Here is a 21,955-nt window from a genome sequence, read left to right on the forward strand (position 1 = left end):
TTCCAGCAGGGTTATTGTCCATAATCAGAGAGAAGTTTACAACACTTGCAAAAAAGTTGACATTTTTCCTTGACCTTTAGCATGTAGCTACATGTAGCAGCGTACTTGCACCCATGGAATGATTGTAGTGGAGTGTAGCGGCACGGTCTACTGTGACAATACACAGTCAAAATCACAACCACCAATTAAAGCTTCTAAAATTGAATCTTCACAACTAGATGTGTTCCAGCAGGAATATTATCTGAAATCAGGAAAAAAAAAAGAACATTGGCCACTAGCTTGACATGTTTTCATGATGTAAGAAAGTAGCGTAATGTTGCAGTGTAAACACTTACATGCACTAGACTTGGAGCAGATGACAACGTAAAGAAATGTGTCACACTATGACATCATTCTGCAGCCAGAGTAGGAAAAATGTTGGAAACAGTGTTCAGAAAGGTAGGAAACCTTGGGTTTTTTCTAACAGGGATTATACTGACCTCATTATTTGAAACTTTGGCCACACTGGATACAAACACCCGAAATTTTACCACTATACACAAGACAAGAAAATACAGAGAAGCATAGTAGGTCCCCTTCACAAAAATAAGTTACAATAACTAGTTGAGGTTTAATATTTAATTATTTCAGAACGTATCTATATTTCACCACTACTCATTTGATCATTAATTTAATGGTGTTATATTTATGCCATGTAATTTATTATTCATCATCATGTAGTTTCATTTCCTTCCTCGTGAATCTGCAGAACAGACTTGTGAGATGACAAGTGCCATAACACTGTTCATGGTGACCAGATTTCCAGAATACAACTGCAGGGATCAAAGGCCACTACATTTATAGTGTCGATGAAAAAATAAACACAAGCAGAAAGAGTCAGCGCTGCTCAGTGAATTCAAAATAACTCATAGAAGGACACAGAAGAAAGAGAGATCTCAACAGCGAACGGAGGCGATCGTCCTTGGGAGACTGGTTTATCGTTTTAAACACACTCTCCTCGTTGAGTTATTTACTCCCTCGTCTCTCTTCTCCCATCCATTATTTTTGCTGTTTCCCTCTAAATGTTGTACCTGCAGGCAGAAATGGAAGATGAAGTTGTAAAGTTCAATAATCAATCCATCACAACAGGGAATGAAAGTGGAATGGGCTGCTCTCCCTCAGCAATACTGGCATATTCCGCCATAAAGCCTTAAATTACAGCTCCATCTTTGGAGTGTCCAGCAGTAACAACCTGCATGGTGATATACTAAAAATGGATATACTACAGCCAAAAAGATGCAAACTGGCCAAGTTTTTCTTTGTGAGCAATGTTCAAATCTCACCGCTGTTTAAAATTTCAAGCAATCCCTTAGTTGGAGTACACAATTTTAAAAATGGAGCTGTAATAACAAGCATTACTTTTACCCAAAGACGACCCTGTGAGTATGCTACTTCGCTCGTGAATCCAAATGCAGAAATTTTACACACTCATCTCGAAACACACCTAAATAACACTTAGTGTACATACATACAGTAAAATACACTTCTTGTCTACATACACTTTCTGTCTCACACTCTCTGGGACGCATGCTGCGCTCAGGCGGATGCTAGAAGTACAGATAATATGTCCAGTAGAGCAGGTTGACCATGACAAAAGAGAGGGGGAAGGTGACTCTGGAATAGTTGTCTATGTGGTGGGGGTTCTCCACGTGACAGCAATTTATGGAGCGGAGCACTTTGCGGACGGTGGCCAGAGCAGTGAGGCACCAGTTGGTGTGCTCCGGGGGCGACGCCTCGGGCTTAGGCTCACTGCCCGAGGGGCTGGACGGGCTGACAGTGAGTTCTAGGGAGGCGGGGGCCGGGGCGGGAGTCGCAGCAGCCTCTTTGCGTCTCTTGGCCCTGTTGTGATTAGCGATGGTGGTGATGATGCCGTTCACTTCATCGTCCAGGTCGTGCATGTGGTGACCGTACTGCAGGAAAGTGAGAACCAAACAAAGAATGAGGTCTGACATGAGACCAAATCATGACTCCTTAATTTGAGAGCACTTGTTCAACTCACCCCTTTGTGCTCATGATGACGATGATGATGACGGTGATAATGATGATGGCGATGACGACGATGACCACCATTACATTACAATGACGGTGACCACAACAATGGCAATGAACACAGTTAACAACAACACAGTAAATCCAGGAGGGTCTCACCATGAATATGTGTGAGTCGCTGTGAGTGAGGGTGCAGAAGTGGGCCACGGCGTACTCAATGAGTGCTCCGAAGATAAAACTGAAGCAGATTCCCAAGTAAACATCAATGGCCTTGATGAAGCAGTTAGCGTTGGGCAGTGACGTCCGGGCTCCCATCATCAGAGTGGTCATAGTTAGTACTGTGGTCACTCCTGGCACAAAGAACACACAGAGACACGGGCGGAATACAGATTGTTGGATCAGTGAGTCAATGGTTATTTTTTTTTCTTTTGCCACTAACAAGCTTAGATTACAGTAAATACCCTACAGAGATCAGCCTTTTTATCTAAGACAAAGATCCTTAATGTTTAACAAGAAACAGCCACGAAATCACCATCGCCAGTTCCACAAGACTCCATTTAAAACCTGAAGCGTCATCACTTTTCTTGTGCTGCTTTCAGTCGCCTTTCACAAGTATTAAAACCTTTGAACCCTAAACAAATTTTGTGGTTGTTTCTGACAAAAAGGATTTTACTGCTAATAGCAAAAACAAACACTTTCAGTTGTTGCTGACTATGCAAATATGCCCTTAGTGGTTACACTGCCCCACCATTCACAGCTGCCAGCTGCCAGGAAAATAGTGGCCAGGTTAAGAAATGCTAAACTTACCCTTTTAACACTCATTTTGTCAATCAGCCTATCATTATATGAGTAATGGAGCGCTACATTTACATGCAATTTCTGACAAAGTTAAAAACATTTTTGTTGTTATTGTTGTTTTTTTACATGGGAGATTCTGCCTGTATTGTTTTAGCAACAATATATAGGTTAATAGTATAGATAAACTTATTTAAGGGATTCAAATACGTACACAACACTTCCAGTGCCAAGGCTTACGAAAAACATTATCATTATCTGGCCATCAATGACCTAGATGCTGCTCAGTAGGGTGCTCAATTTTTGTACGTCAACTGTGGTAACTGTGACAGTGAAGGAAGTTGGAGAGGGAATGGCAGGGGTCTTGGGGTCTCACAGAATTAAAACTCAAATGCAGCAAATCTGTGCACGTGCCTGAGCATAGGCAACAAAGATCATCTGCCCTGACCTCACCTAAATTAAGCCCTTTAAATCAGTGTGCCATGAAGTAAAACATCTTGTAGTTTTGTTTGTTTTGGGAACCTTGTGTTCTCAAAGCCCCTTGCAGTAGTAGTGGATTTAATTCAATGCTACATCTATGTTTGGATGTTCCCATTCGATAACACTAGTGTCACATATGCTCTCTTCAACCCTCAGCCCTCTAAAGTCAAACCAACACTTGTGCTCACCAAAAGACAGCAAAGGACTCTAATATATTTGTAATAAAAACATCTTACTGATGCCTGACGAAGAAAGAAATATAGTGGATTTCATAACAATACACAGCACCTACAGTGACACAAAATAACCACATAATGTTTGATGCAGTGGAAAAATGTACAATATGACAATAGCCCGGGCACATTTGTACATTTGAGTGTAGAAAAGAATGCTTTGTTCAGTACCTATACAAATACGAGCTGGAACAGAGGACAAGGAAATCCAAAAGGAAACCCATGAGAGGACAACAAGCAGGCTGGAAGGGACGTAAGTCTCCAGGATGAAGTACAGAATGCTCCTCTTCAGCTCAAAATGGAAGACCAGCTTTGGGTAATTGCCTTTCAGAGGAGGGACAAAAGTCTGTCAGTGTACTGGATAACAGAAAATGTGTCGTGAATCAGAAATCCTACCCAGAAGGGCTCTAATTTTGCAGTATTTAATGACTGATGTTTTAACATTAGTATCACCCTGGGAGTAACTCAAAGCAATGTTTTTGAAGGTCATTGTTACCGGTTTCATAAACGGCCTCTGAGACAGATGTGTAGTGGTCCTCCACTGTGTACTGAGCCAGCTGTAGGGTGTCCAACCCACTGACAGACTCATTTCCTCTGGTCCAGTAGAACATGACATCATTGACGTTGTAGCCCCCTGTAGGAGAGAAATGGCTTTCTTAGGAAGAGTACAGAAAATAACATAAAGTACACCTATTATGCTCTGTCAAGTTGACATCAGTTTGTGATGTATTTCTTTATATGGTCACGAGCTACAGGCATGCTACTACAAGGGTTTACATGACAAAGCCTACACTGCTACATGTGGCTATACAATAACATTGAAAATCCGGAAATGTTGGTTGCCTATGTTGTTAATGTTTCCCCATTTGTCAATCACACTCCTGCTGGGAAATGTCTGATTGTGTTTAGAATCCTTAATTAGTGATTTTTCACAAAAATGCCCCTATTCTCTGTTCCGCTCATTCTCTGGCTTCAAGGACACTGCTACATGTAGGTGCATGCTAATGCTTAGGAAACCTGCAATCTTGATTGATATTGCTCTAAATTTCTCCCTGGTATTGGATTATATTCCTGCTGGGACATGTCCATGTGTGTTTAGAAGCTTTGATAGGGGATTTTTCATGTTAGAAAGTCCTGATATACAAAGTCATTTCCTAGCTGCAAGTACACTGCTACATGTAGCTATATGCTAACATAAGGTGAAACCAAGAACCTTAGATGTTGATGTTGTTTATTTCTGCCCAATTCTAGATCAAATTCCTGCTGGAACATGTTTGGTTGCGTTTAGGTGCTGAATACAGGTTTTCCGGCAGAGACAGTCCGGGAAAAATAAAGTGTTTTTTTTTTAAATTAAAGCGTGTAAATATGATCTAGTAGAGACCTAAAAACTAGTATAAACTGATCATAATAAGTCCCCTTTTAAGCTGGACAAATCAAACTTTTCAAATCAATATTAAATCTAATAAGTATGTCCAATATGACACATGCTTCTTGTTGTAAAGAACCCACAGAGAATCCAATAATCAATCTTTAAGTTCCCCTTAGCTGAGACAGACAGATTCCTTCGAACTCATTGTTTTAGTTGTCCAGCCCACAACTTTACTTCCTTGGTTCTGACTCCCAGCTCTCATTAACCTCGTTTCTAGCTGCAGACAGCAGACAGCAGACAGCTGTTTTTCGCAAAAAAATTCTGATAAACCCACTGTACAACACCTACCCAGCAGCTAACAGTAGCCAGCCAAAGTTAGGGACTAGCTGTTAAATATAGTGGAGCATTTAACAACTAAAGATCCAGATTTCCCATAGAACTCGACTGGTGAGTGAATATTTAACTTACATTCATCAAGTGGGCATAAACACCACTCCAAATGAATGCTAATGTTGCTCCATGTCTGCTGGATGTGTATGTTGGCAGCTGTTTGCTTGTAAAGGTGGAATTATGACTAGCACATTACACATTAGCTTTGAAACCTGCTATAATTCATAATCATTGTGATGATGAAGATGATGATTATGACGATATAGAAACAGAATTAATAAGTTTTACTAAACCCCAAAGTAGCTATGGAGAGAACAGCTGGGAAGGTTAATTGCTCAAGCTATGCAAAGCCTGATCCTCTTATGGTTGAGTTGTTGGGGATTGCAGTCCATAGTGGGTGGTAAATTCCCTCTAATGCTAAACATCAGCACAAGAGAAACATTTGGCAAGAACCAAAGGCAACGAAAACCCTTTGACAATCTAGCTTAAGACATTATGTTACCCCTGAGAAGCAAACGGTTACAGTCTACACTGTGCAACACTCAAGTCCTGCGTCTGCCTTTACAACAACACATGACACTTTAAACACTTAAAAGACAATGTTAATGTTTCATGTGTGTCATTACAGTCACAGCGGAAACAGAACACTCTCCCATTATTCACCCTAACACAGTTTGACACTCACAGATCCAACAGGATTTGCTAATGGAAATGCATTTGTGGTGTTCATGTTCACTTCTTCAAAGAGTCCTGATGAAGAGCTTAACTCTTGCATCATACCATAACAGACTAATCATGCATATTGCACTGGGCCCCAGAGAGCCCTGATAACCCAAATAAATCTTGGAATAGGAAGGCATGCAAAATGAATATGGTCAAAGATGCCACTGCTAAATGTGGCAATGCTTTTGATAGTACAATGATGCTATGAGGACATCAATTAATAATAACTGATGAGGCGAAGAAATCTGCTAAGGACAGAAAGGTGTGATTAACAACGTCTTTGGTGTATTTTTCTCATTTATCTGCAGAGGGAGCAAGAGATTAAGAAAAGTAAGAGGAAGTGCAGTTGGTTGGCACTGGAACACATCTCTGTAATCTGTTGTACGTGAAAGTCCAATTAATTTGCAGTAACCCTCCCCATTTAAAACCACAGAGTCACATATTATTGACCAGGGCGAGCCATGGTGCTGGGAGCGGTCCGCTAATGAAGGGCGGTAGTGACTCTGATGCTGAAAGGTCCTGTAAATCCACTGTTTTCTCTCTCATTGTTCTCCTCCCACTAGAAGATCTCATTATTTCCCTGACCTAGAGCCCTAACATTACTGTACAAATTAGAGACACAAATGGATAGTGACATGTTGTGCAATAGCATGGAAAGAGTTACATGGGGGTACATTCAACCTTGCACGGCCCTGTTGCCCCTTGAAAACAAGAATCCACACTCAAAGAGTTTTTTTAGAGCCACCAACAATAAAGCACACATCACAAAAGACTGCGTCATTCTTCTGATTCTTTCTGCTGTCAGAATGCACTAAATATTTTACCGCAATCCTGATCTAAACACCCCGCACCCTCCCACAACGACGCTCTCTTTAAACCATCCTCCTGTGCAGAGGATCCACTTTTGGCACAGCATTAAAAGAAATAAATCCTTGAATATACATCTTCATAAAGAGACAGAGCAAGAGGGAGGTAGAGATGAGGTACGGAGAGAGAGACACAGAGAGAAAACAGCAGAAAGAGCAGCAGGATGAGAGAGAGATCGTAAGAGAGAGGGTGGGAAAAGAGAGCGAGAGAGAGAGAGAGAGAGACAGAGGGGGAGATGCAGATATTTAGCCTGGAATTATTGAAGCGTTGGAGGATGGATCCATCATCCTCTCAGTTACCTAACTTTAACCTCCAGATGTCTTTTTGTCTGCTAAGTGGGTCTGGAGCTGCCGTTAAATGTTTTATTTGGCACTGAGGTCCTGGTGGGCTTCTGGCAGGGATCAGACTTAGCTTAGCCTGGCTGGCTGTCGTTTAATAGCGTGGAGCAGGAGCGAGCTGGAAAGCAAATATGGCAGATGAGTGAAGGAAGATGGTGAAGAAATGAGGGGGGGAGTTCCCTCTCATTCCTCGCACTGCCAAAAACTCCATCTTGCCATCTTATTTAATCTTAATTGCAATTTGCTTTAATTATAAACATACTGCCACTGCTTTTCCACTTGGAACCATTGAAAACGTGTCAAAATGAGACAAATCACTCCTCTTATTTCAGGAAAATGTCAACAAATTTCGGAATTCTTAACATCTTAATTTCTTAAGTGAACTCTTCTCTAAGCTCACTGTCAAAGGTTTGTATACTTATAGATGTATAGAAATTATTTTGGAATTTAAAGGATTTATAAATGTAGGTGGGCTTGTTGTCAAGGACAGGACCAATCCTAAAATAAGCCTAATGGCTTAGGGGGAAAATGTGTTATTAAAAAGCATTTTTTTGGATCAGTATTGGACTACTTCATCATTTTGGGAAATAAGATGTTTGTCGATAATTGGATGGGAAGATTGATATCACCAGTGCTGGAACTCGCACATTCGGCAACCACCGAAATTCCCCTTATATCAACACTAATAAACAAGCAAGCTCATAAACAACTATAATAAATATCAAAAACTAAAAGAATGTGGTACGTGCCAATTTAAAAGTTTCAACCTCTTTTTTTTCTTTTTTTTAATCATAATGGGCCCTGAGTGGCTTTGTCGCCTATAGGAAGATTAGCTACTGAATATCTCTAAAATCTGCATTATGGTGTAGTTTTGTAAAAAACAAAACAAATGTGTACAAACATTTGGTTTCTCACAAAAAAATACAATGCATATATTATTAATGTCCACTTAAAAGTGGTGGGTGCATTTCCTTCCTCATTAAACATTTGTGAAAGAGATTTATTGAACATTCAAACTGTGCAGTGTTTACATGTGTGATTGTTGGCGGTCCTCTTTTCCCTGCTTTTTGTTAGCACGTTGCCATATTTCCTTGCATGTTACTGCCACCAACCAAGCACGTTCTACAGCATGACACGAAAAGAATGGTGACCAAGTCATAAAAAATAAGGCAGATGCTATTTATGTAAATAATCAATGTGGCTATTTACACCCAGTTGTATATAACATCATACTGGGGGCAAGCACCCAGGTGTCTGTTGCCAGCATTACTATTTGCACCCAGGTGTACATCCCTGGGCGTCCTGGCATGAACAGATCTATTCATCCATCCTACTTAAGTTAATGTACACAGTGTACATTCATCAGCGTTATATTTCCTCAAAACTGAAGAAAATAAGTCAACTATGTCTACACAACCAACAATGACTCACACAGGACGGCCTCTTGTGTGCTCAGCCCACTCAACCACCATGTCTTAATACCTTATTGCCTTTTTCGCTCTTTAAACTACGTCACCTGACTTTTTTTTCTTATAAATTTACCACGTCAATCTTAGAAAATATCTGAGACTGGCTAGAACTAGCCTTAACCATGACCTCTTTGCCCTTTTCGTGCATGCTTCCAAACTTCAACGTGATGTGTACTAGCCTAACACAGCACGCAGTGGGTTCTGTCATTAAGTGTTGGAAATAGCTGATTAGATGCAGTTTCTCTGTTCTCACCCAGGTGCAAACAGACACTCCTAATGGTCAAAAATTCCACAGGGAATCTTTAAGTATGGTGCTAGAGCCAGGAGATCATTAGCTTAGATTAAAAAAAAAGACTGGGAGCAGGGAAAACAGCTAGCCTAGCTCTGTCTTAATGCCTCCTGCCTTCAGATTCATTCTTTTAGACTTAAGAATGGTGTCTATCCTCTCATCTAACTGTAGGCAGAAAGGTCAGGAGGCATATTTCCCAAACTATTCTTTCAAGGGGCAGTTAATTTTCATATAAGTTACTTCCAAGCTTTATCTTCCTTTTCATGACAGTAATTTATGACAGTAAGACATGCACAGAAAAATACTCAATCACGACCGGAATTGCCCCTACAATATCTATTTGCTGTGTGACATAACCGTGCAGTCTTACACACACGCACACACACAGACACACACACGCAAACACACAGAGGCACATAAACACACAGGCACATACACACACCAGCAGTTTAGAAGATGAGAGCAAGTGATCTGTTTGATCCTTCGGTTTGATCAGATTCATTTGACATCACGCCCACCCACCAAGTCACTGCCGCAGCTTCAAGCTGCACAGTTCAGATTTTCTTTATTAAGTATGAAGTGTCCTTACAGCTCTCCAGTTGTAGCGTGCAGGTCTGCTTGTCCATGGGGTACTTCGTCAGATCCATGTTGCAAGCCACAGTGGTGGTGATCCTGAAAAAATTAAAATCGCGATGTTGTTAAAGGGAAAGAGGAAATGTTTTGAGGTAGAATCTGGCAAGTGGCTGCAACTTCAACCAGGCATTTCTTCAAACGAGCAAAGGAGCAGATTTGTGAATAATTTCCCCGCTCTCTGCTTGATATTCTGCTGATGGTTGGAATTGGAATCTGCTGGCTTGGTTTTGGTATAAATGAAATTATGCATGAATTGAGCCCTCTGTGGCACTTGAACAGTTGATGAAGTTTTCGCTTTGCATCACTGTCATGCTGCAAATCTGGACCAGTGAAAGCCTCTTGCAGTATAATTTTTGGTGCACTAAATTCAAATAATGATGCAACTCTAGTCTTAGAATTAAGATAAACGTTTTAATCCCACACTGGGGAAATGCACTCGTTACTTAAGAGTCAAAAGCAAAGGAGAAACAAAAATAAAAGTGACTGATTGATAAATAACAAGACGTGTACCATGGACTGTGTACAGTGGTTTCCTTCAGGGACTTTCTTTACCATCATTGACTAAACTAATGACATATTTTAGGGATATTTCTTTTTGTGTTAAAATCACAACAATAACTGTAGACAACAACTGATAAACTTAAAAATGAACCCAAATGCCTAACTGAGGGAAGTTTGCGTTAGGTTAGCAATTATGATAAATTTTGAGCATTTTATTTTCAATATTGCAGCAAAGATACGTTTTCCTGATATTTGTTGAAACTTTATAGGACTCTACATACCTACAATCATTCACTCTTTAGAGGCTTCTTTTTTGAGAAATTGCTTTTGGTTGGACATCTTTAGGATGAGGCCTTTGAACAGAGAGTTAAGGCTCTGTGAATATCACTTGTGTGCCCCATGAGATTAAAAAAAAAAAAAAAGTATATCTTGAAAATGTATCTAAATTCAAAATAATGCAATTGCAATTAGTTGTCTCTGCAGAAATTAATGGAAGGCTGAGATAAGCCTACTGTACATTTTATTCTACTTTTAAAATCAAGAAGTGGCATTTATCAGTTAGTGTGTACGGTAAAATGGAGCAAATGTTCAAATATGGTGTATACTTACACTGATATTAAGTTTTTAGGTGGCAAAAATGTATTTTGCTACAGCCCCATCCACAGCAGGACATTGCTTGGCTTTCCATGCCAGTAAATTTTGTTTATCTATAACTATATATAACTATACATCTTTATATGTTACAGTTCTGGCTGAAAATTACAATTTCACCCACATTTGCAATTCAAAACAATTGCCAGTTATCTAACCGTAAGTGTTGTTAGCACAAAGTCCTGGTGATTCGGCCCATACAGTATATCTCCTTATATATATCCGTATGTCCATTATGAATAATTTCACAGGATAATTGTTATATACTGTTATAATGTTCAAATTCTCAGATTGTCATTATCAAACTCTGTGTTGTTATTCAGACCAAACTACAAACCCAAAGGATCAGTAATGACAACCTGAAAAAGAGACTCACCAATCTACTATCATTCTCCACAGTTACATACAGCACCTTTAAATATTTTATAAGACACATATACACCATATGTGTAATGTTATAATATTTATATATAAATAATATAATACTGTGTGATTAGGGGCGGCACGGTGGCGTCGTGGTTAGCACTGTTGCCTCACAGCAAGAGGGTCCCTGGTTCGAAACCTGGTTGGATCGGGGTTCTGGGCGGGGACCTTTCTGTGCGGAGTTTGCATGTTCTCCCCGTGTCTGCATGGGTTCTCTCCGGGGTCCGGCTTCCTCCCACAGTCCAAAGACATGCAGCTCAGGTGGATTGGTGACTCTAAATTGCCCTTAGGTGTGACTGTGAGTGTGACTGGTTGTCTGTCTATATGAGTCGGCCCTGCGATACCCTGTCCAGGGTGTACCCTGCCTTCCGCCCGATGACAGCTGGGATTGGCTCCAGCCCCCCCGCGACCCTTATGAGGATAAGCGGTTACAGAAAATGACTGACTGTGTGATTAATATGTATAAATATGTATGATATGAATACATAGGGTGTACTGTATATGACCTAAGGGAAATAGTGCTAGCTGTAAGTGGTGGGTGATGGGAATTAAGAATAAATGCCTTTGCGCTGAGTTAACACTCGGTCTCAGCTTATTTCAGAGAGCTTCAGGGGTCTGATAAGTTGGTTCAGAGTAAGGCAGAGACATTGGCTTCATACTTATATATTTTAGTGTTCTGTGTTTTGGAAGAACAAAAACAATGAAACATGGATTTTATTCATACATTTTTGTACAGAGAGCAAATTTGTGCGTCCTTGCAGAGCAAAAGCGTGATCAGCCCTACTCTGCCTTTTACCGGTTTACTCTAACATTCTTTATTTTATTTTCGTGGTTTAACAAAATCAGCCAACAAAGGCAACAATTAACAGCCAATCAGAGAAAGAGTAGGGTGGGTTTTTCCTTCACTATTGTAGAATATGTAAATTTGCGTAGAGTAAATACAGTGTCCTCTATAAGCTTTCCTCTTGCCAATATATTGAGTCTCGGAAACGTTCGATAGAACTAATGATGAGGTGGCTAAATCATGACAAGGTGTGCATGAAATTCTGATGGTTGATGTAATGCACCTACGATACATCATCTCTGGGGGCTTTCTATTGGCTGATTCAGTGCTTGAGGGATGTTTTAGACATACCTTTAATCCATATTTCATAAGACATAGGAGCCACTGCAGTCAGCATTTTGAGAATTACATTTTGCTAAAAAGTTACAGAACTTTTAAGTTTTGCAAGAATTCAATTACTTGTGAGTCATTTCTACAGTTTCTTAGATTTTTCACACATAATTGAGATTTATAATCAGTGACATGGACACTTTTGTATATGAAATTAATATTTGAATGTCTATACATAAATGCGCTGCAGCACAATTGACTTAGGAACATAATGATGGGCCCTCAGAAAATCCATCTTACTGACAGTTCTGATTTATGACTTTGTGATATTTTTTCATTACAAGTATGAACTGGACCCTCCTGAATCATCAAAGCAACAAACAGTAACTCTAATTAAATCTGCCCTCTTAACTGCTCAACCTTTAGCTTCGATCACCACAGTGCTTTCTCATGTATTCCCCCTGGCGCAGCACTGAAACATTTACCACAGCTGTCCAATCCTTCAGCACCTTGCATCTCTCACTTCCCGCTGTCCCTTTTCACAGAACCAATTCCCCGAGGTGGCCATCTCTCTCCTGACTATCTTTTTTGGCTTGTTTTACTCTCACTAGTCCTGCTCTCCAAATGTGAAGCGCTCCCCTCCTCCGCATTCCCCTCTGTCAGCCCAGAAACTGTGCTGCTCTCTCCATGGAGGCAAACGTCCATGAAGAGCAGGGTGCACACACACATAAATCAACAGAGTCACACTGTATATAGGCACAACAATGTCATCGCTTGTTAAAAAATAAAAGCATAAATCAAAAACTCTCAGACAACTGTGCTCACACACACAAAAGCAATGCAGTGCCCTCTTGATATTTACACTGTACAGAGACATGATTAACTGAGAAGCGAGACTGAACTGAGCCCGAATACCCAGCCCAATTTACTATAACATGACACCCATGTACATTCCTCCCCATTATGGCCACAAAGTTGCTATTAGAACAGCAAGAATGTCTCCCATGTAGCGCTTTTGGTCTGTTTCACTGTGTAACCACGGCTGAACCGCATAAAGAAGTTCAGAACCACTGGGACGAAGGCACGCAAACACTGAGTGGGGGAAATAAAATCAGCACCACGGACAGCTCTTATACAATCCATAGACAGGCTGAGGTTAAAGCATGTGACATAAATACAGTAGGATATGTAAATCCCATCATCACAGGCTTATAACAGCTCAACACATTCACCAGTTGGATCATCTTTAACCTTTCTATCTATAACCTGTCTGCTTGGCCCAACGTCTAATCAGAAAGCTAAGATATTGCATGTTTTAGAAACCTGCCAAGAGCTTGACAAGCTCTGACGCACAGAACAATCAATGCTTGAGAGATTCTAACGGGACATTGCTGTTGATTTGATAGCCCACAGCTCTTTGTATTGACAGATCACATGCTTTAGTATTCGTGCAATCCAATACCCAAGTAATAGAATTGACACAACTCCCTACAGTGCAATCAAATTATCTCAAATTCAACCCACGCTTCCTCCCCCGGCCAATTTCATCTCCATTCCCCGACTTACTTTTCATTGTCTGTTGGAGCAGAAAAAAAAAAACAAGCATTACACCAACAAGCATGTTTGTTATCCCACCTCAGAGCGTAAAGCACGGTCCCGTTGGGGAAGATGCGTATCAGCCTGTTGGCCACGGTGATGTCATGGAGGAAAGACTTCTTGGAGTCGACGATGAAGGTGTCGGGGACCCAGAGGAGCTCCACCAGCCGCCCGTCAAGGCTTAGGCTCTTGTTACCCTCAAACACCAAGCGCTCGTCCGTCCAGCGTTGTCGGAGGAATATGGTGGCGGTGTAGTCCTGCAGGATTTGGGCTCAAAGGTCAAAACAGCACTAGCGGACTATTTTAACAGGCATGCCATAAAATGCTGACAAGCAAGTGAGGTTTTTGCAAACTAAGCCTCTCCCATGTATACGTATTTCATTAGTCAGCTTGTGGCTTTTTTTTTTGCATTGTTGGGTATTGATGGCATCAGGTCCCTAAGCCCTTCTGTGCCTGAAGCAACAGAAATCCACAACATTGCTTCGTGTCAGCAAGTCTGTTCAGGTTTTTATGACACTGAACATATTTTGTGTCTATCCTAAAAGTCCTCATGTTACATCATGTGTAGCTGCGTAATCAATTTTTCTGTTGAGCGCCAACAAGCTGTGAGTGCAAACATGTTCATCCCCACAAGAATTAATCAGTCCCAGTGGAGTGCCCTCATCCTGTCAACTATTTAAGTGATGCTTACCCACGAAGTGAGCGGTGAATCTCTCTGCCAGTCAACATGTCAAAGGCCCAATTACTTACGAGCAAAATGAGCTGCCGCGCTTTATTATAATCTGTCCCGGTGTGTTGCTATTGAGATTCAAGCAACATTTGCATGTCAGGCTTGCTTGAATCTCTCCTGATTCAGGGGAGAAGGCTTAAAAACAGTGATGGTCAATTTGCCCACTGGCAAAATCTGGCCTGTGATAGGATGCGAGATAGCCAGCAGTGGTGCTTAAATTGAATGAATTCACACATATTTGTACTCTGAATGTAAACATGGTACCAGAGTGGATAAAAATATGCATCAAAATAGAGCTTGTTGAGCAAAAAAGCGCCAGGAGAGGACCCCCGTATTTCACCAATTCCCAGAAACTGGTCCCTCCTGTCATTTTGGAAAAGTGAATTAAATTCCTTATTAGTTAATATACCAAGTATTTTCTCCAATAATGGTTTGATATGTAAAATATTGAAATTAACATTTCCTAAAGCCTAAGCAGACATTTTCTAATTGTTTACTTTGTACAACCAACACTCCTAAATGCTAGGATATTCGTTTTGCTGTCATAGAAAACAAACAAACAAACAAAAAAACATCTGCAAATATTCACATTTGAGAGGCGCAAAATAACTTTTAATTTTTAAATCATTTAGAAGGAAATGTTGCTGACTATTCTTCCGTCTGTGGACTAATCTTTTCGATCAAATTCATTATAATGTATTCGTAAATAATTCATAATATGCCAGTGTTGACCCCTGACTAATGTGAAGTCAAACAGAGCAGTGACATGATCTGACTTGTGGAAAAGTTAAATAAAAGTTACTTTTAGTCACAGTTTGTGGCTGCACTTGATCAGTTTTGCCTTGTATTATTTATGTGCTTATATTTGCTGCCAGTCAGACTAAAACCCTCACAGATTTCACTGATTAGTTGGATTACTGTTTTGTAATGAGCTTTCATACTTGATAGCTTCAGAATTCTAAAAGATGCATTTTGTAAATCGTTTTTTCAAGGAAAATATTGACTGCAACTATTAATTTTTTAAACAATGTGGTTATTGTGGGGGAAGAATTGATACATCTACTGTGCAGCACATCTGTTTGAAACTTTAAAGGTAGATCAATGAAATTAGAACAAAAACACAATTTTAGGCTTGTGATCAATATGTACTAAGCACACAAAGAGGCATTAGTGAAAACAATAACCCTTATAAACCTAACAACTCCATGTTAGACTTAATAATTTACATGGTTTTGGGTTTGATGTTGGGCAGGAAAACATTGTCTTACCATGTTGATCTCTGAGATGGTGTCAATGCTGGCGATGTCCAGGCTCATGCCCACCGTTACAGGACCATCTAGAAACAGACAAACAAACAAACAAACAATAAAAATAATGCTGAATGTGTAATCTATAGTATGTCTACAAAATACATTACCTCCAGCTTTTGAAAATATACCTATGTGTGTGTGTGTTATTACAAATGGTTTGTGTATTTGTACCAAACCATCAAAGGACGGGGTAAATGTCCGGTGCACACAGCTGCAGGAAGAATACACAGAATGTTGACTGATGCATGTAATGTGGACCCAAAATTCAAAAGTGCAATTCAAACTTTTAGCCATACATCATAAGCCACATGTACTTAGGTTAGCACAGGGAGCTGATCGGCGAACAGATCTGTCACAGACGAGCAAGAATTTAACGCTGTAGCTTGTGGACCCGCCTGCTGGTTCCTGATCAGCTCCACCAGCAACGGAAAGGGAGTTGGGTTGATGAGGTGGACAGTTTGTCAACGTTGTTCTGGCGTTGTGAGGTCTGTTAATCTGAAACTCATCCAAGATGCTTAAACACATTCAACGACATCACCCAAATGTGCTGATCAACAGAATGTTCTTTGAATGTTACATATAGAGAAGGTGAAACTGATCATAACATTCCTAATAATGTAAGAGTTTAATTTTATGTTATTCAGTCAATTTTGGTACTTTCAGTTCCACAACATCACAGATACTTTTGAGTTTTATACCCTAGTGTGACCTGTTGGCTTTCAGCAAAGTGTTTTGGACAGTGTTCATACAGTGTAATATAAAAGTGTTGAAATGTTCTTTACTTTATGTAAACATAGCTTACCAAAGTTGGATGGGCAAAAATGCTACCCCTGTCCTCAGCAAGAGGATTTTGTCTGGCTTAAAGAAACACATCCTTATGCATTGTTTTTCCCCTCTGTGCCAAAGTGGCACTAAACTGTGACATTTTGTGAGGTTACACCCCAACATACACACAGATGCTACCACTGTATATGTGACTGAGTTATATGAGTTTACTGAGGAAGCATAGAGATTTACGGTTAAATCAGAAAGCACAGTGTTGTATAATAAAAGGTTCTTGAAGGACAGCATATTTAAAAACACTAAAGACCCCACATAGCTGGCACATCAACAGCTGCAGTCTGTCGAGTGTGAACCTCCTTGAGGGAATTAGTTCTCCCTGATTCACCATCAAAGAGGGGGAACTTTGCTGCTCTCCCACTGTATGTTTCATCTTTCTGTTCTTTTTCTCTCTCACTTATCAGTCTTCATTTTTGTGTGAGAGACTAATGAGCCTGTTGTCATATTGCAGATACTGTATGTGTCTTTGTGTGTGCCTACTGTATGTGTGTGGGTGTGTATTTTTTTGCATGTGTTTCTACAGTAAGCAAGTGTTTGTCTATTTCTTCATATTCATTGTCTTTACAAAACATCAAACAATTAAAAAAGACACCAATATTTAGGCATTTAGTTGATACTTTCATTGGAGCTTAGCTTTAAAGGGATAGCTCTTCATCTTATTATTAAGCCACTGCTAGCAGCCTGTTAGCTTAGCCTAGTATAAAGGCTGGAAACAGTAGAAAACAACTAACTCTGTCCAAAGGAAACAAAGCCACCCACCAGCACCTCTAAAGCTCCCAAAAAATATGTTAGATCTCATTTGTTGAATCTGTACAAAAAATGTCAGCATAGAAATCATAGATTTAAAAGGGAAATAATAAATAAGGCATTTAAAAATCTGAGGAGTAAAAATGACGCAAAGTTCCACAAGGCTCGATATTGGGGCCTCTTCTATTTCACATCTGCATGCTTCCACTGGCACAGATTATGGAAAACGACAAAATTCGGTACTATAATTATGCAGAGGACAAGCAAATTTAGATAACCATATCACCAGGGGGAGATGGTCCAGTACAACCTCTGCAACCTCTGACTAAGCGTTTTAAAGAAATCAGTGGCCAGATGTTCCATAATCTTCTTCAGTTAAGCTAAGACAAAACTGAGGTAATTGTTTTTGGAGCCATGGAGGATTAATTAAAAGTCAGCACTCAGCTTCAATTGGCAATTTTAAAAACCACAGAGCAAACCAGAAACTAAGTCCTGAATTTCAATAGCCACACGAAGACTATGTCAGCCCACTATCATCTTAAGAACATATCAAGGGTAAAAGGACTTAAGTCTCAGCAGGATTTAGAAAAACTTGTCCACGCGTTTATTTTCAATAGACTTAATGTAGCAAAGTCTTTACAGTTAGAGACACTGTTGCCTGGAAATAGAATAATTTTAGAATAATTTTAAAACTAATTTTAAAACTTTTTGCATGCATCATTTGAGGGTAAAGGAAATGGCTATTGTTGTTAGTTATGGAGACATGACACATCACAGAGGCCTTTTACATTGACATACTACTCCACTGCTTGTTTGGTTGTTACTGCAGAACCTCACCTCAGTGAGTTCTCGACTTGCCGCACATTGGTTACTTTATATGGCAGTTTATATGGCAGTTAATTGTTGCTATGGCAAAGGTACATGTAAAAATGGCTATCACTCTGACCATCCTGCTGTGTTTATTTGAATGTGAATGTCCTTTCTAATTTACTCTATTTCAATTGTAAAAAAGGCCCATGCTAGCTGTTTCTAGAATTAGGGTGGAGGGGGGAATAGATACAGCATAGTATCACGATATTTTGTGGGCCAAATTGTATTGTTACATAGACGCTAAGTATTGATTTATTTGTAAGAAATTGTTAATAATGCTTAAACAAATTTTGGCATCCCACCAGAATAAAGAAATCATTGTCTTTTTCAGTCCACTATATATGTTTGCTGCAATAAAAATGACTAGAATGAGATGGACAGACTGATTACATAAAACATTCTGATAAAGTTTTCCTTCAGTTGAAATTTGCAGTTTGCAGTTGAAACAAGGAAATAAACTGCAATGAATCACAAGCATATTGCAAAATGTTAAAATTGTAATAGCATATCATGACTTAAATATTGTAATAATATTATATCGCTGGGCCTCAGGTGATACCCACCCCCAGCTGTTTCCCCTCTCCAATTTTAAGACTAAGCTCCACTAACTGTCTGCTTTAGCTTCATAATCAGCCTGCAAACATATAGAGTGGTGTTAATCTTCTCATCTAACTTTGGGCAAGAAAGTGAATAAGCATATTAACCAAAATGTCAAACTAATCCTTACAATACTTCACCATTAGACATAATGATTAAGTTTTGAGTAAGGGGGCGATCTGCCTTAGAAATGTCTGGTCAGACTGCATGGAGTGAACCTGCTGGCTGTGCCTGGGGCTGTCTGGCTGGAAGATGACATTGACAAGCAGTAAAATCCTGCACCTTGCACCAAATGTTGAAAATATTTTAGCTTGCACGGTATGAGTGGCTAAAAATCCCATGAAAACACAAAGCATGAGAGAGGAGTGCATTGTGACAGCGTTACAGGTGTCAAATATCTGGCGGAGCATTGCTAGGTTAGGGAATGAATAAAATCAATGGAAGTTCTCACAATGCAATGCAAATAGACTTGTGTGGGTGCATGTATTCTTGTGTTTGCAAAGCTTTTGCCATCAGCGTGTACCAGACTTGTGCTTCTAAGCAGCAGGACTAATGATTATGCTGAATAGCACAGGGCTTGGTAAAGTCCGAGGTGCTATTACAGATCATACAGCAAGTAAACAAACCATAATCACATTGTGACGGATTCCCAGAGCTTAGAACAATAACGGTGGCGAGGGATTTGCAGGGAATGACATAACATCGTTCCTCTGAGAGCGTACACTGAGATAGACTTTGCTTCACTATTGGAAGTAAATAAGTCGCCTGCTGGAAATTGGAATCTAAATCACAACAAATATTAGCAGCTTTGATCTTGGTTGAGCGACTAACACATTATCTTTTCAGATTTATATAGATATTAGTATTTATCAGGCACTCTTTTACTGGCCTCATATCAATGCCTGCCTTTTTTTTTTCTCTTGCATGTATTTTCTAATATCATTTCATTACACCCAATGCAATTATAGGACAAACCAATTTCAAAGATTGATTGGACTTCATCTCATATCATTACATACATATGGAGTAGATTTAAATGTGTCAGCAAATATTACTCAAATGGGACACACAAGCACAAATTGCAATATGAACCCGTCTCGTTCTCTGTCGAACACGCATTTCCCCTGAGTGTTCTGTCATTTCCATGGCTGCATGTGTCTGCAGTTTCCTTACTGTCAAAGAAAGGCCTGAGGTACTTGTTGTATCCTTTCATCAGCCTCTGAATGGTAGGAGGCAGGATCTCTCCCTCCTTCACTTCTGCGTTGAGCAACGAGCTCTCTAACAACCTGAGAACAAAGACAGAGAGAGAAAGACAGAGGTAGGGAAAAAACAGAAATAGGAATTATTGTTCCTTTCTCCTCCCGTTGTGCATCTACTAGGCAGATTCCTCTTCACGAGCGCCTCACTATTCAGGGAATCTGCAGGGTGTCGATTGAGTTCCAGAGCGAATGTTGGAGGCCATGCTGAGTGGGAGAAAAGAGGGGAGATTAAAATGGCTACATGGATCTGAAAAACTTAAGAGAAGCGAAACAAAAGAATGTCTTTTAATTGTTTGATTACCTTGAATTGACCAGGTTTGGAATATTTTAAACCATCCATCTTATGTTTTTCCATTCACTTACTCCCTTTAAAATTACCATTTGCTTTCATGAGATTTGTTTTCCCGTTGTTTCTGAATGCTATCCTTAAAGGCACATTGAAGTGTGGGAAGATGATTATATTGCTGGCAATTGCGGTGGGGGAAAAGAACACTCATTGCGTCTTCCCCAGTGGTATGTGTGTTTGTGCATAAATCAGGCTCTAAATACAGAACGCCGACTCTGTAGAGAAAGCCCGGGGGCACGTGCCATGATGTAAGAGGGGCTGAGGCAAGACAGATCAGGCCATGTGCAGAGGCAGAAAACATTCATCTCCATATGCTGGCAGCATTTCAGAGCCCCCTCTGTCACTTGTACGCTGCTGTAGTCAAATGAGTGACAAGGAGAGCGAGAATATAGAAGCAAGATGGGATGCTTTTCTTATCACACAGCATCATCAAATACCCACACATTCAGTCATTCATGGTTAGGGAGAACATGCAAAGTGTTTTTAAGCATCAGTACGTTACCGAAAATGATTTGTGGTACCTTAATTGCTGTAAACAAGTTAAACAATTTGGGTCAATGAGATTGGTTATTTCAATGTCATACACTTTGTTTAATAGACCATGTTGCTTCTTGTTATAAGGTGCTGGAAGACCAACATCCTCTGTCTGTTTTGGACAATGAAGCTTTTTTTTTTTAGTTTTTGTTGTGAAGTAATCCAGTAGCTTCTGTGCTATGTGTGACCCTGTGGTACACAGTTTCTTCTTGGTGATGACCTTGTTTGTATATGTTAATTATAGAAATGTCTCAAGACAAATGCAATGATTTATTGATGATAAAATGCTGCATGTAACCCATTATAGTTTTGTTTCCAGCAGGGAGACACATAATTGCATGTTAAAGAACAAAACGACAGTCTATAAAAAGGTCTACAGCCATGCTGCCAGCTCTGGGACACTGTACTTAGACACAGTAGTACTTTGAGAGAAACGCTAGTGGCAACATGTTGACAAGGACTAACACACCAACGTTGAACAGGTGCAGTAATATTTACCATGTTCATCATCTTAGTTTAATGTTTAAGCATGCTAACATTTGTAGTACAGCCAAGCTTAATGGAAGGTCATTCATTTTGGAGGTCTTTCAAGAATCGATGTATTGGACCAAGTGATATTTTTGCCTCATGATGGCATGAGGGGAACACAAATGTCTGTACAACGTTGGCATACCCCATCAGGATGTGATACTAATGCAGCCTTTGCCATCTGTATGAGACACACCGGGCCTTCAACTAATGCCAATGTACAACCATAGAGGGAGAAACAGTGCACATGGTGGGTGACAGATGTGGTCAAACAAACAATGACTTTCACCCACCA

General features: G+C 40.0%; 1 protein-coding gene across 1 annotated transcript in view; it reads right to left on the reverse strand.

The window, feature by feature from the left end:
• Positions 1 to 255: 255 nt before the first annotated feature.
• LOC121954448 (gamma-aminobutyric acid receptor subunit pi) overlaps positions 256 to 21,955 on the reverse strand; it is a 64,818-nt gene continuing 43,118 nt past the window's right edge. Inside the window, exons 3-10 of the mRNA XM_042501944.1 lie at positions 20,167 to 20,279; positions 15,898 to 15,965; positions 13,939 to 14,156; positions 9,571 to 9,653; positions 4,033 to 4,170; positions 3,708 to 3,860; positions 2,188 to 2,378; positions 256 to 1,949 (exon numbers count right to left, since the gene is read on the reverse strand). Of these exons, the coding sequence (XP_042357878.1) occupies positions 1,587 to 1,949; positions 2,188 to 2,378; positions 3,708 to 3,860; positions 4,033 to 4,170; positions 9,571 to 9,653; positions 13,939 to 14,156; positions 15,898 to 15,965; positions 20,167 to 20,279 (1,327 nt within the window). The 3' untranslated portion in view covers positions 256 to 1,586. The remainder of the gene's footprint in view (positions 1,950 to 2,187; positions 2,379 to 3,707; positions 3,861 to 4,032; positions 4,171 to 9,570; positions 9,654 to 13,938; positions 14,157 to 15,897; positions 15,966 to 20,166; positions 20,280 to 21,955) is intronic.

The sequence above is a fragment of the Plectropomus leopardus genome, chromosome 15, assembly GCF_008729295.1.
Source record: "Plectropomus leopardus isolate mb chromosome 15, YSFRI_Pleo_2.0, whole genome shotgun sequence".
Taxonomy (NCBI): domain Eukaryota; kingdom Metazoa; phylum Chordata; class Actinopteri; order Perciformes; family Serranidae; genus Plectropomus; species Plectropomus leopardus.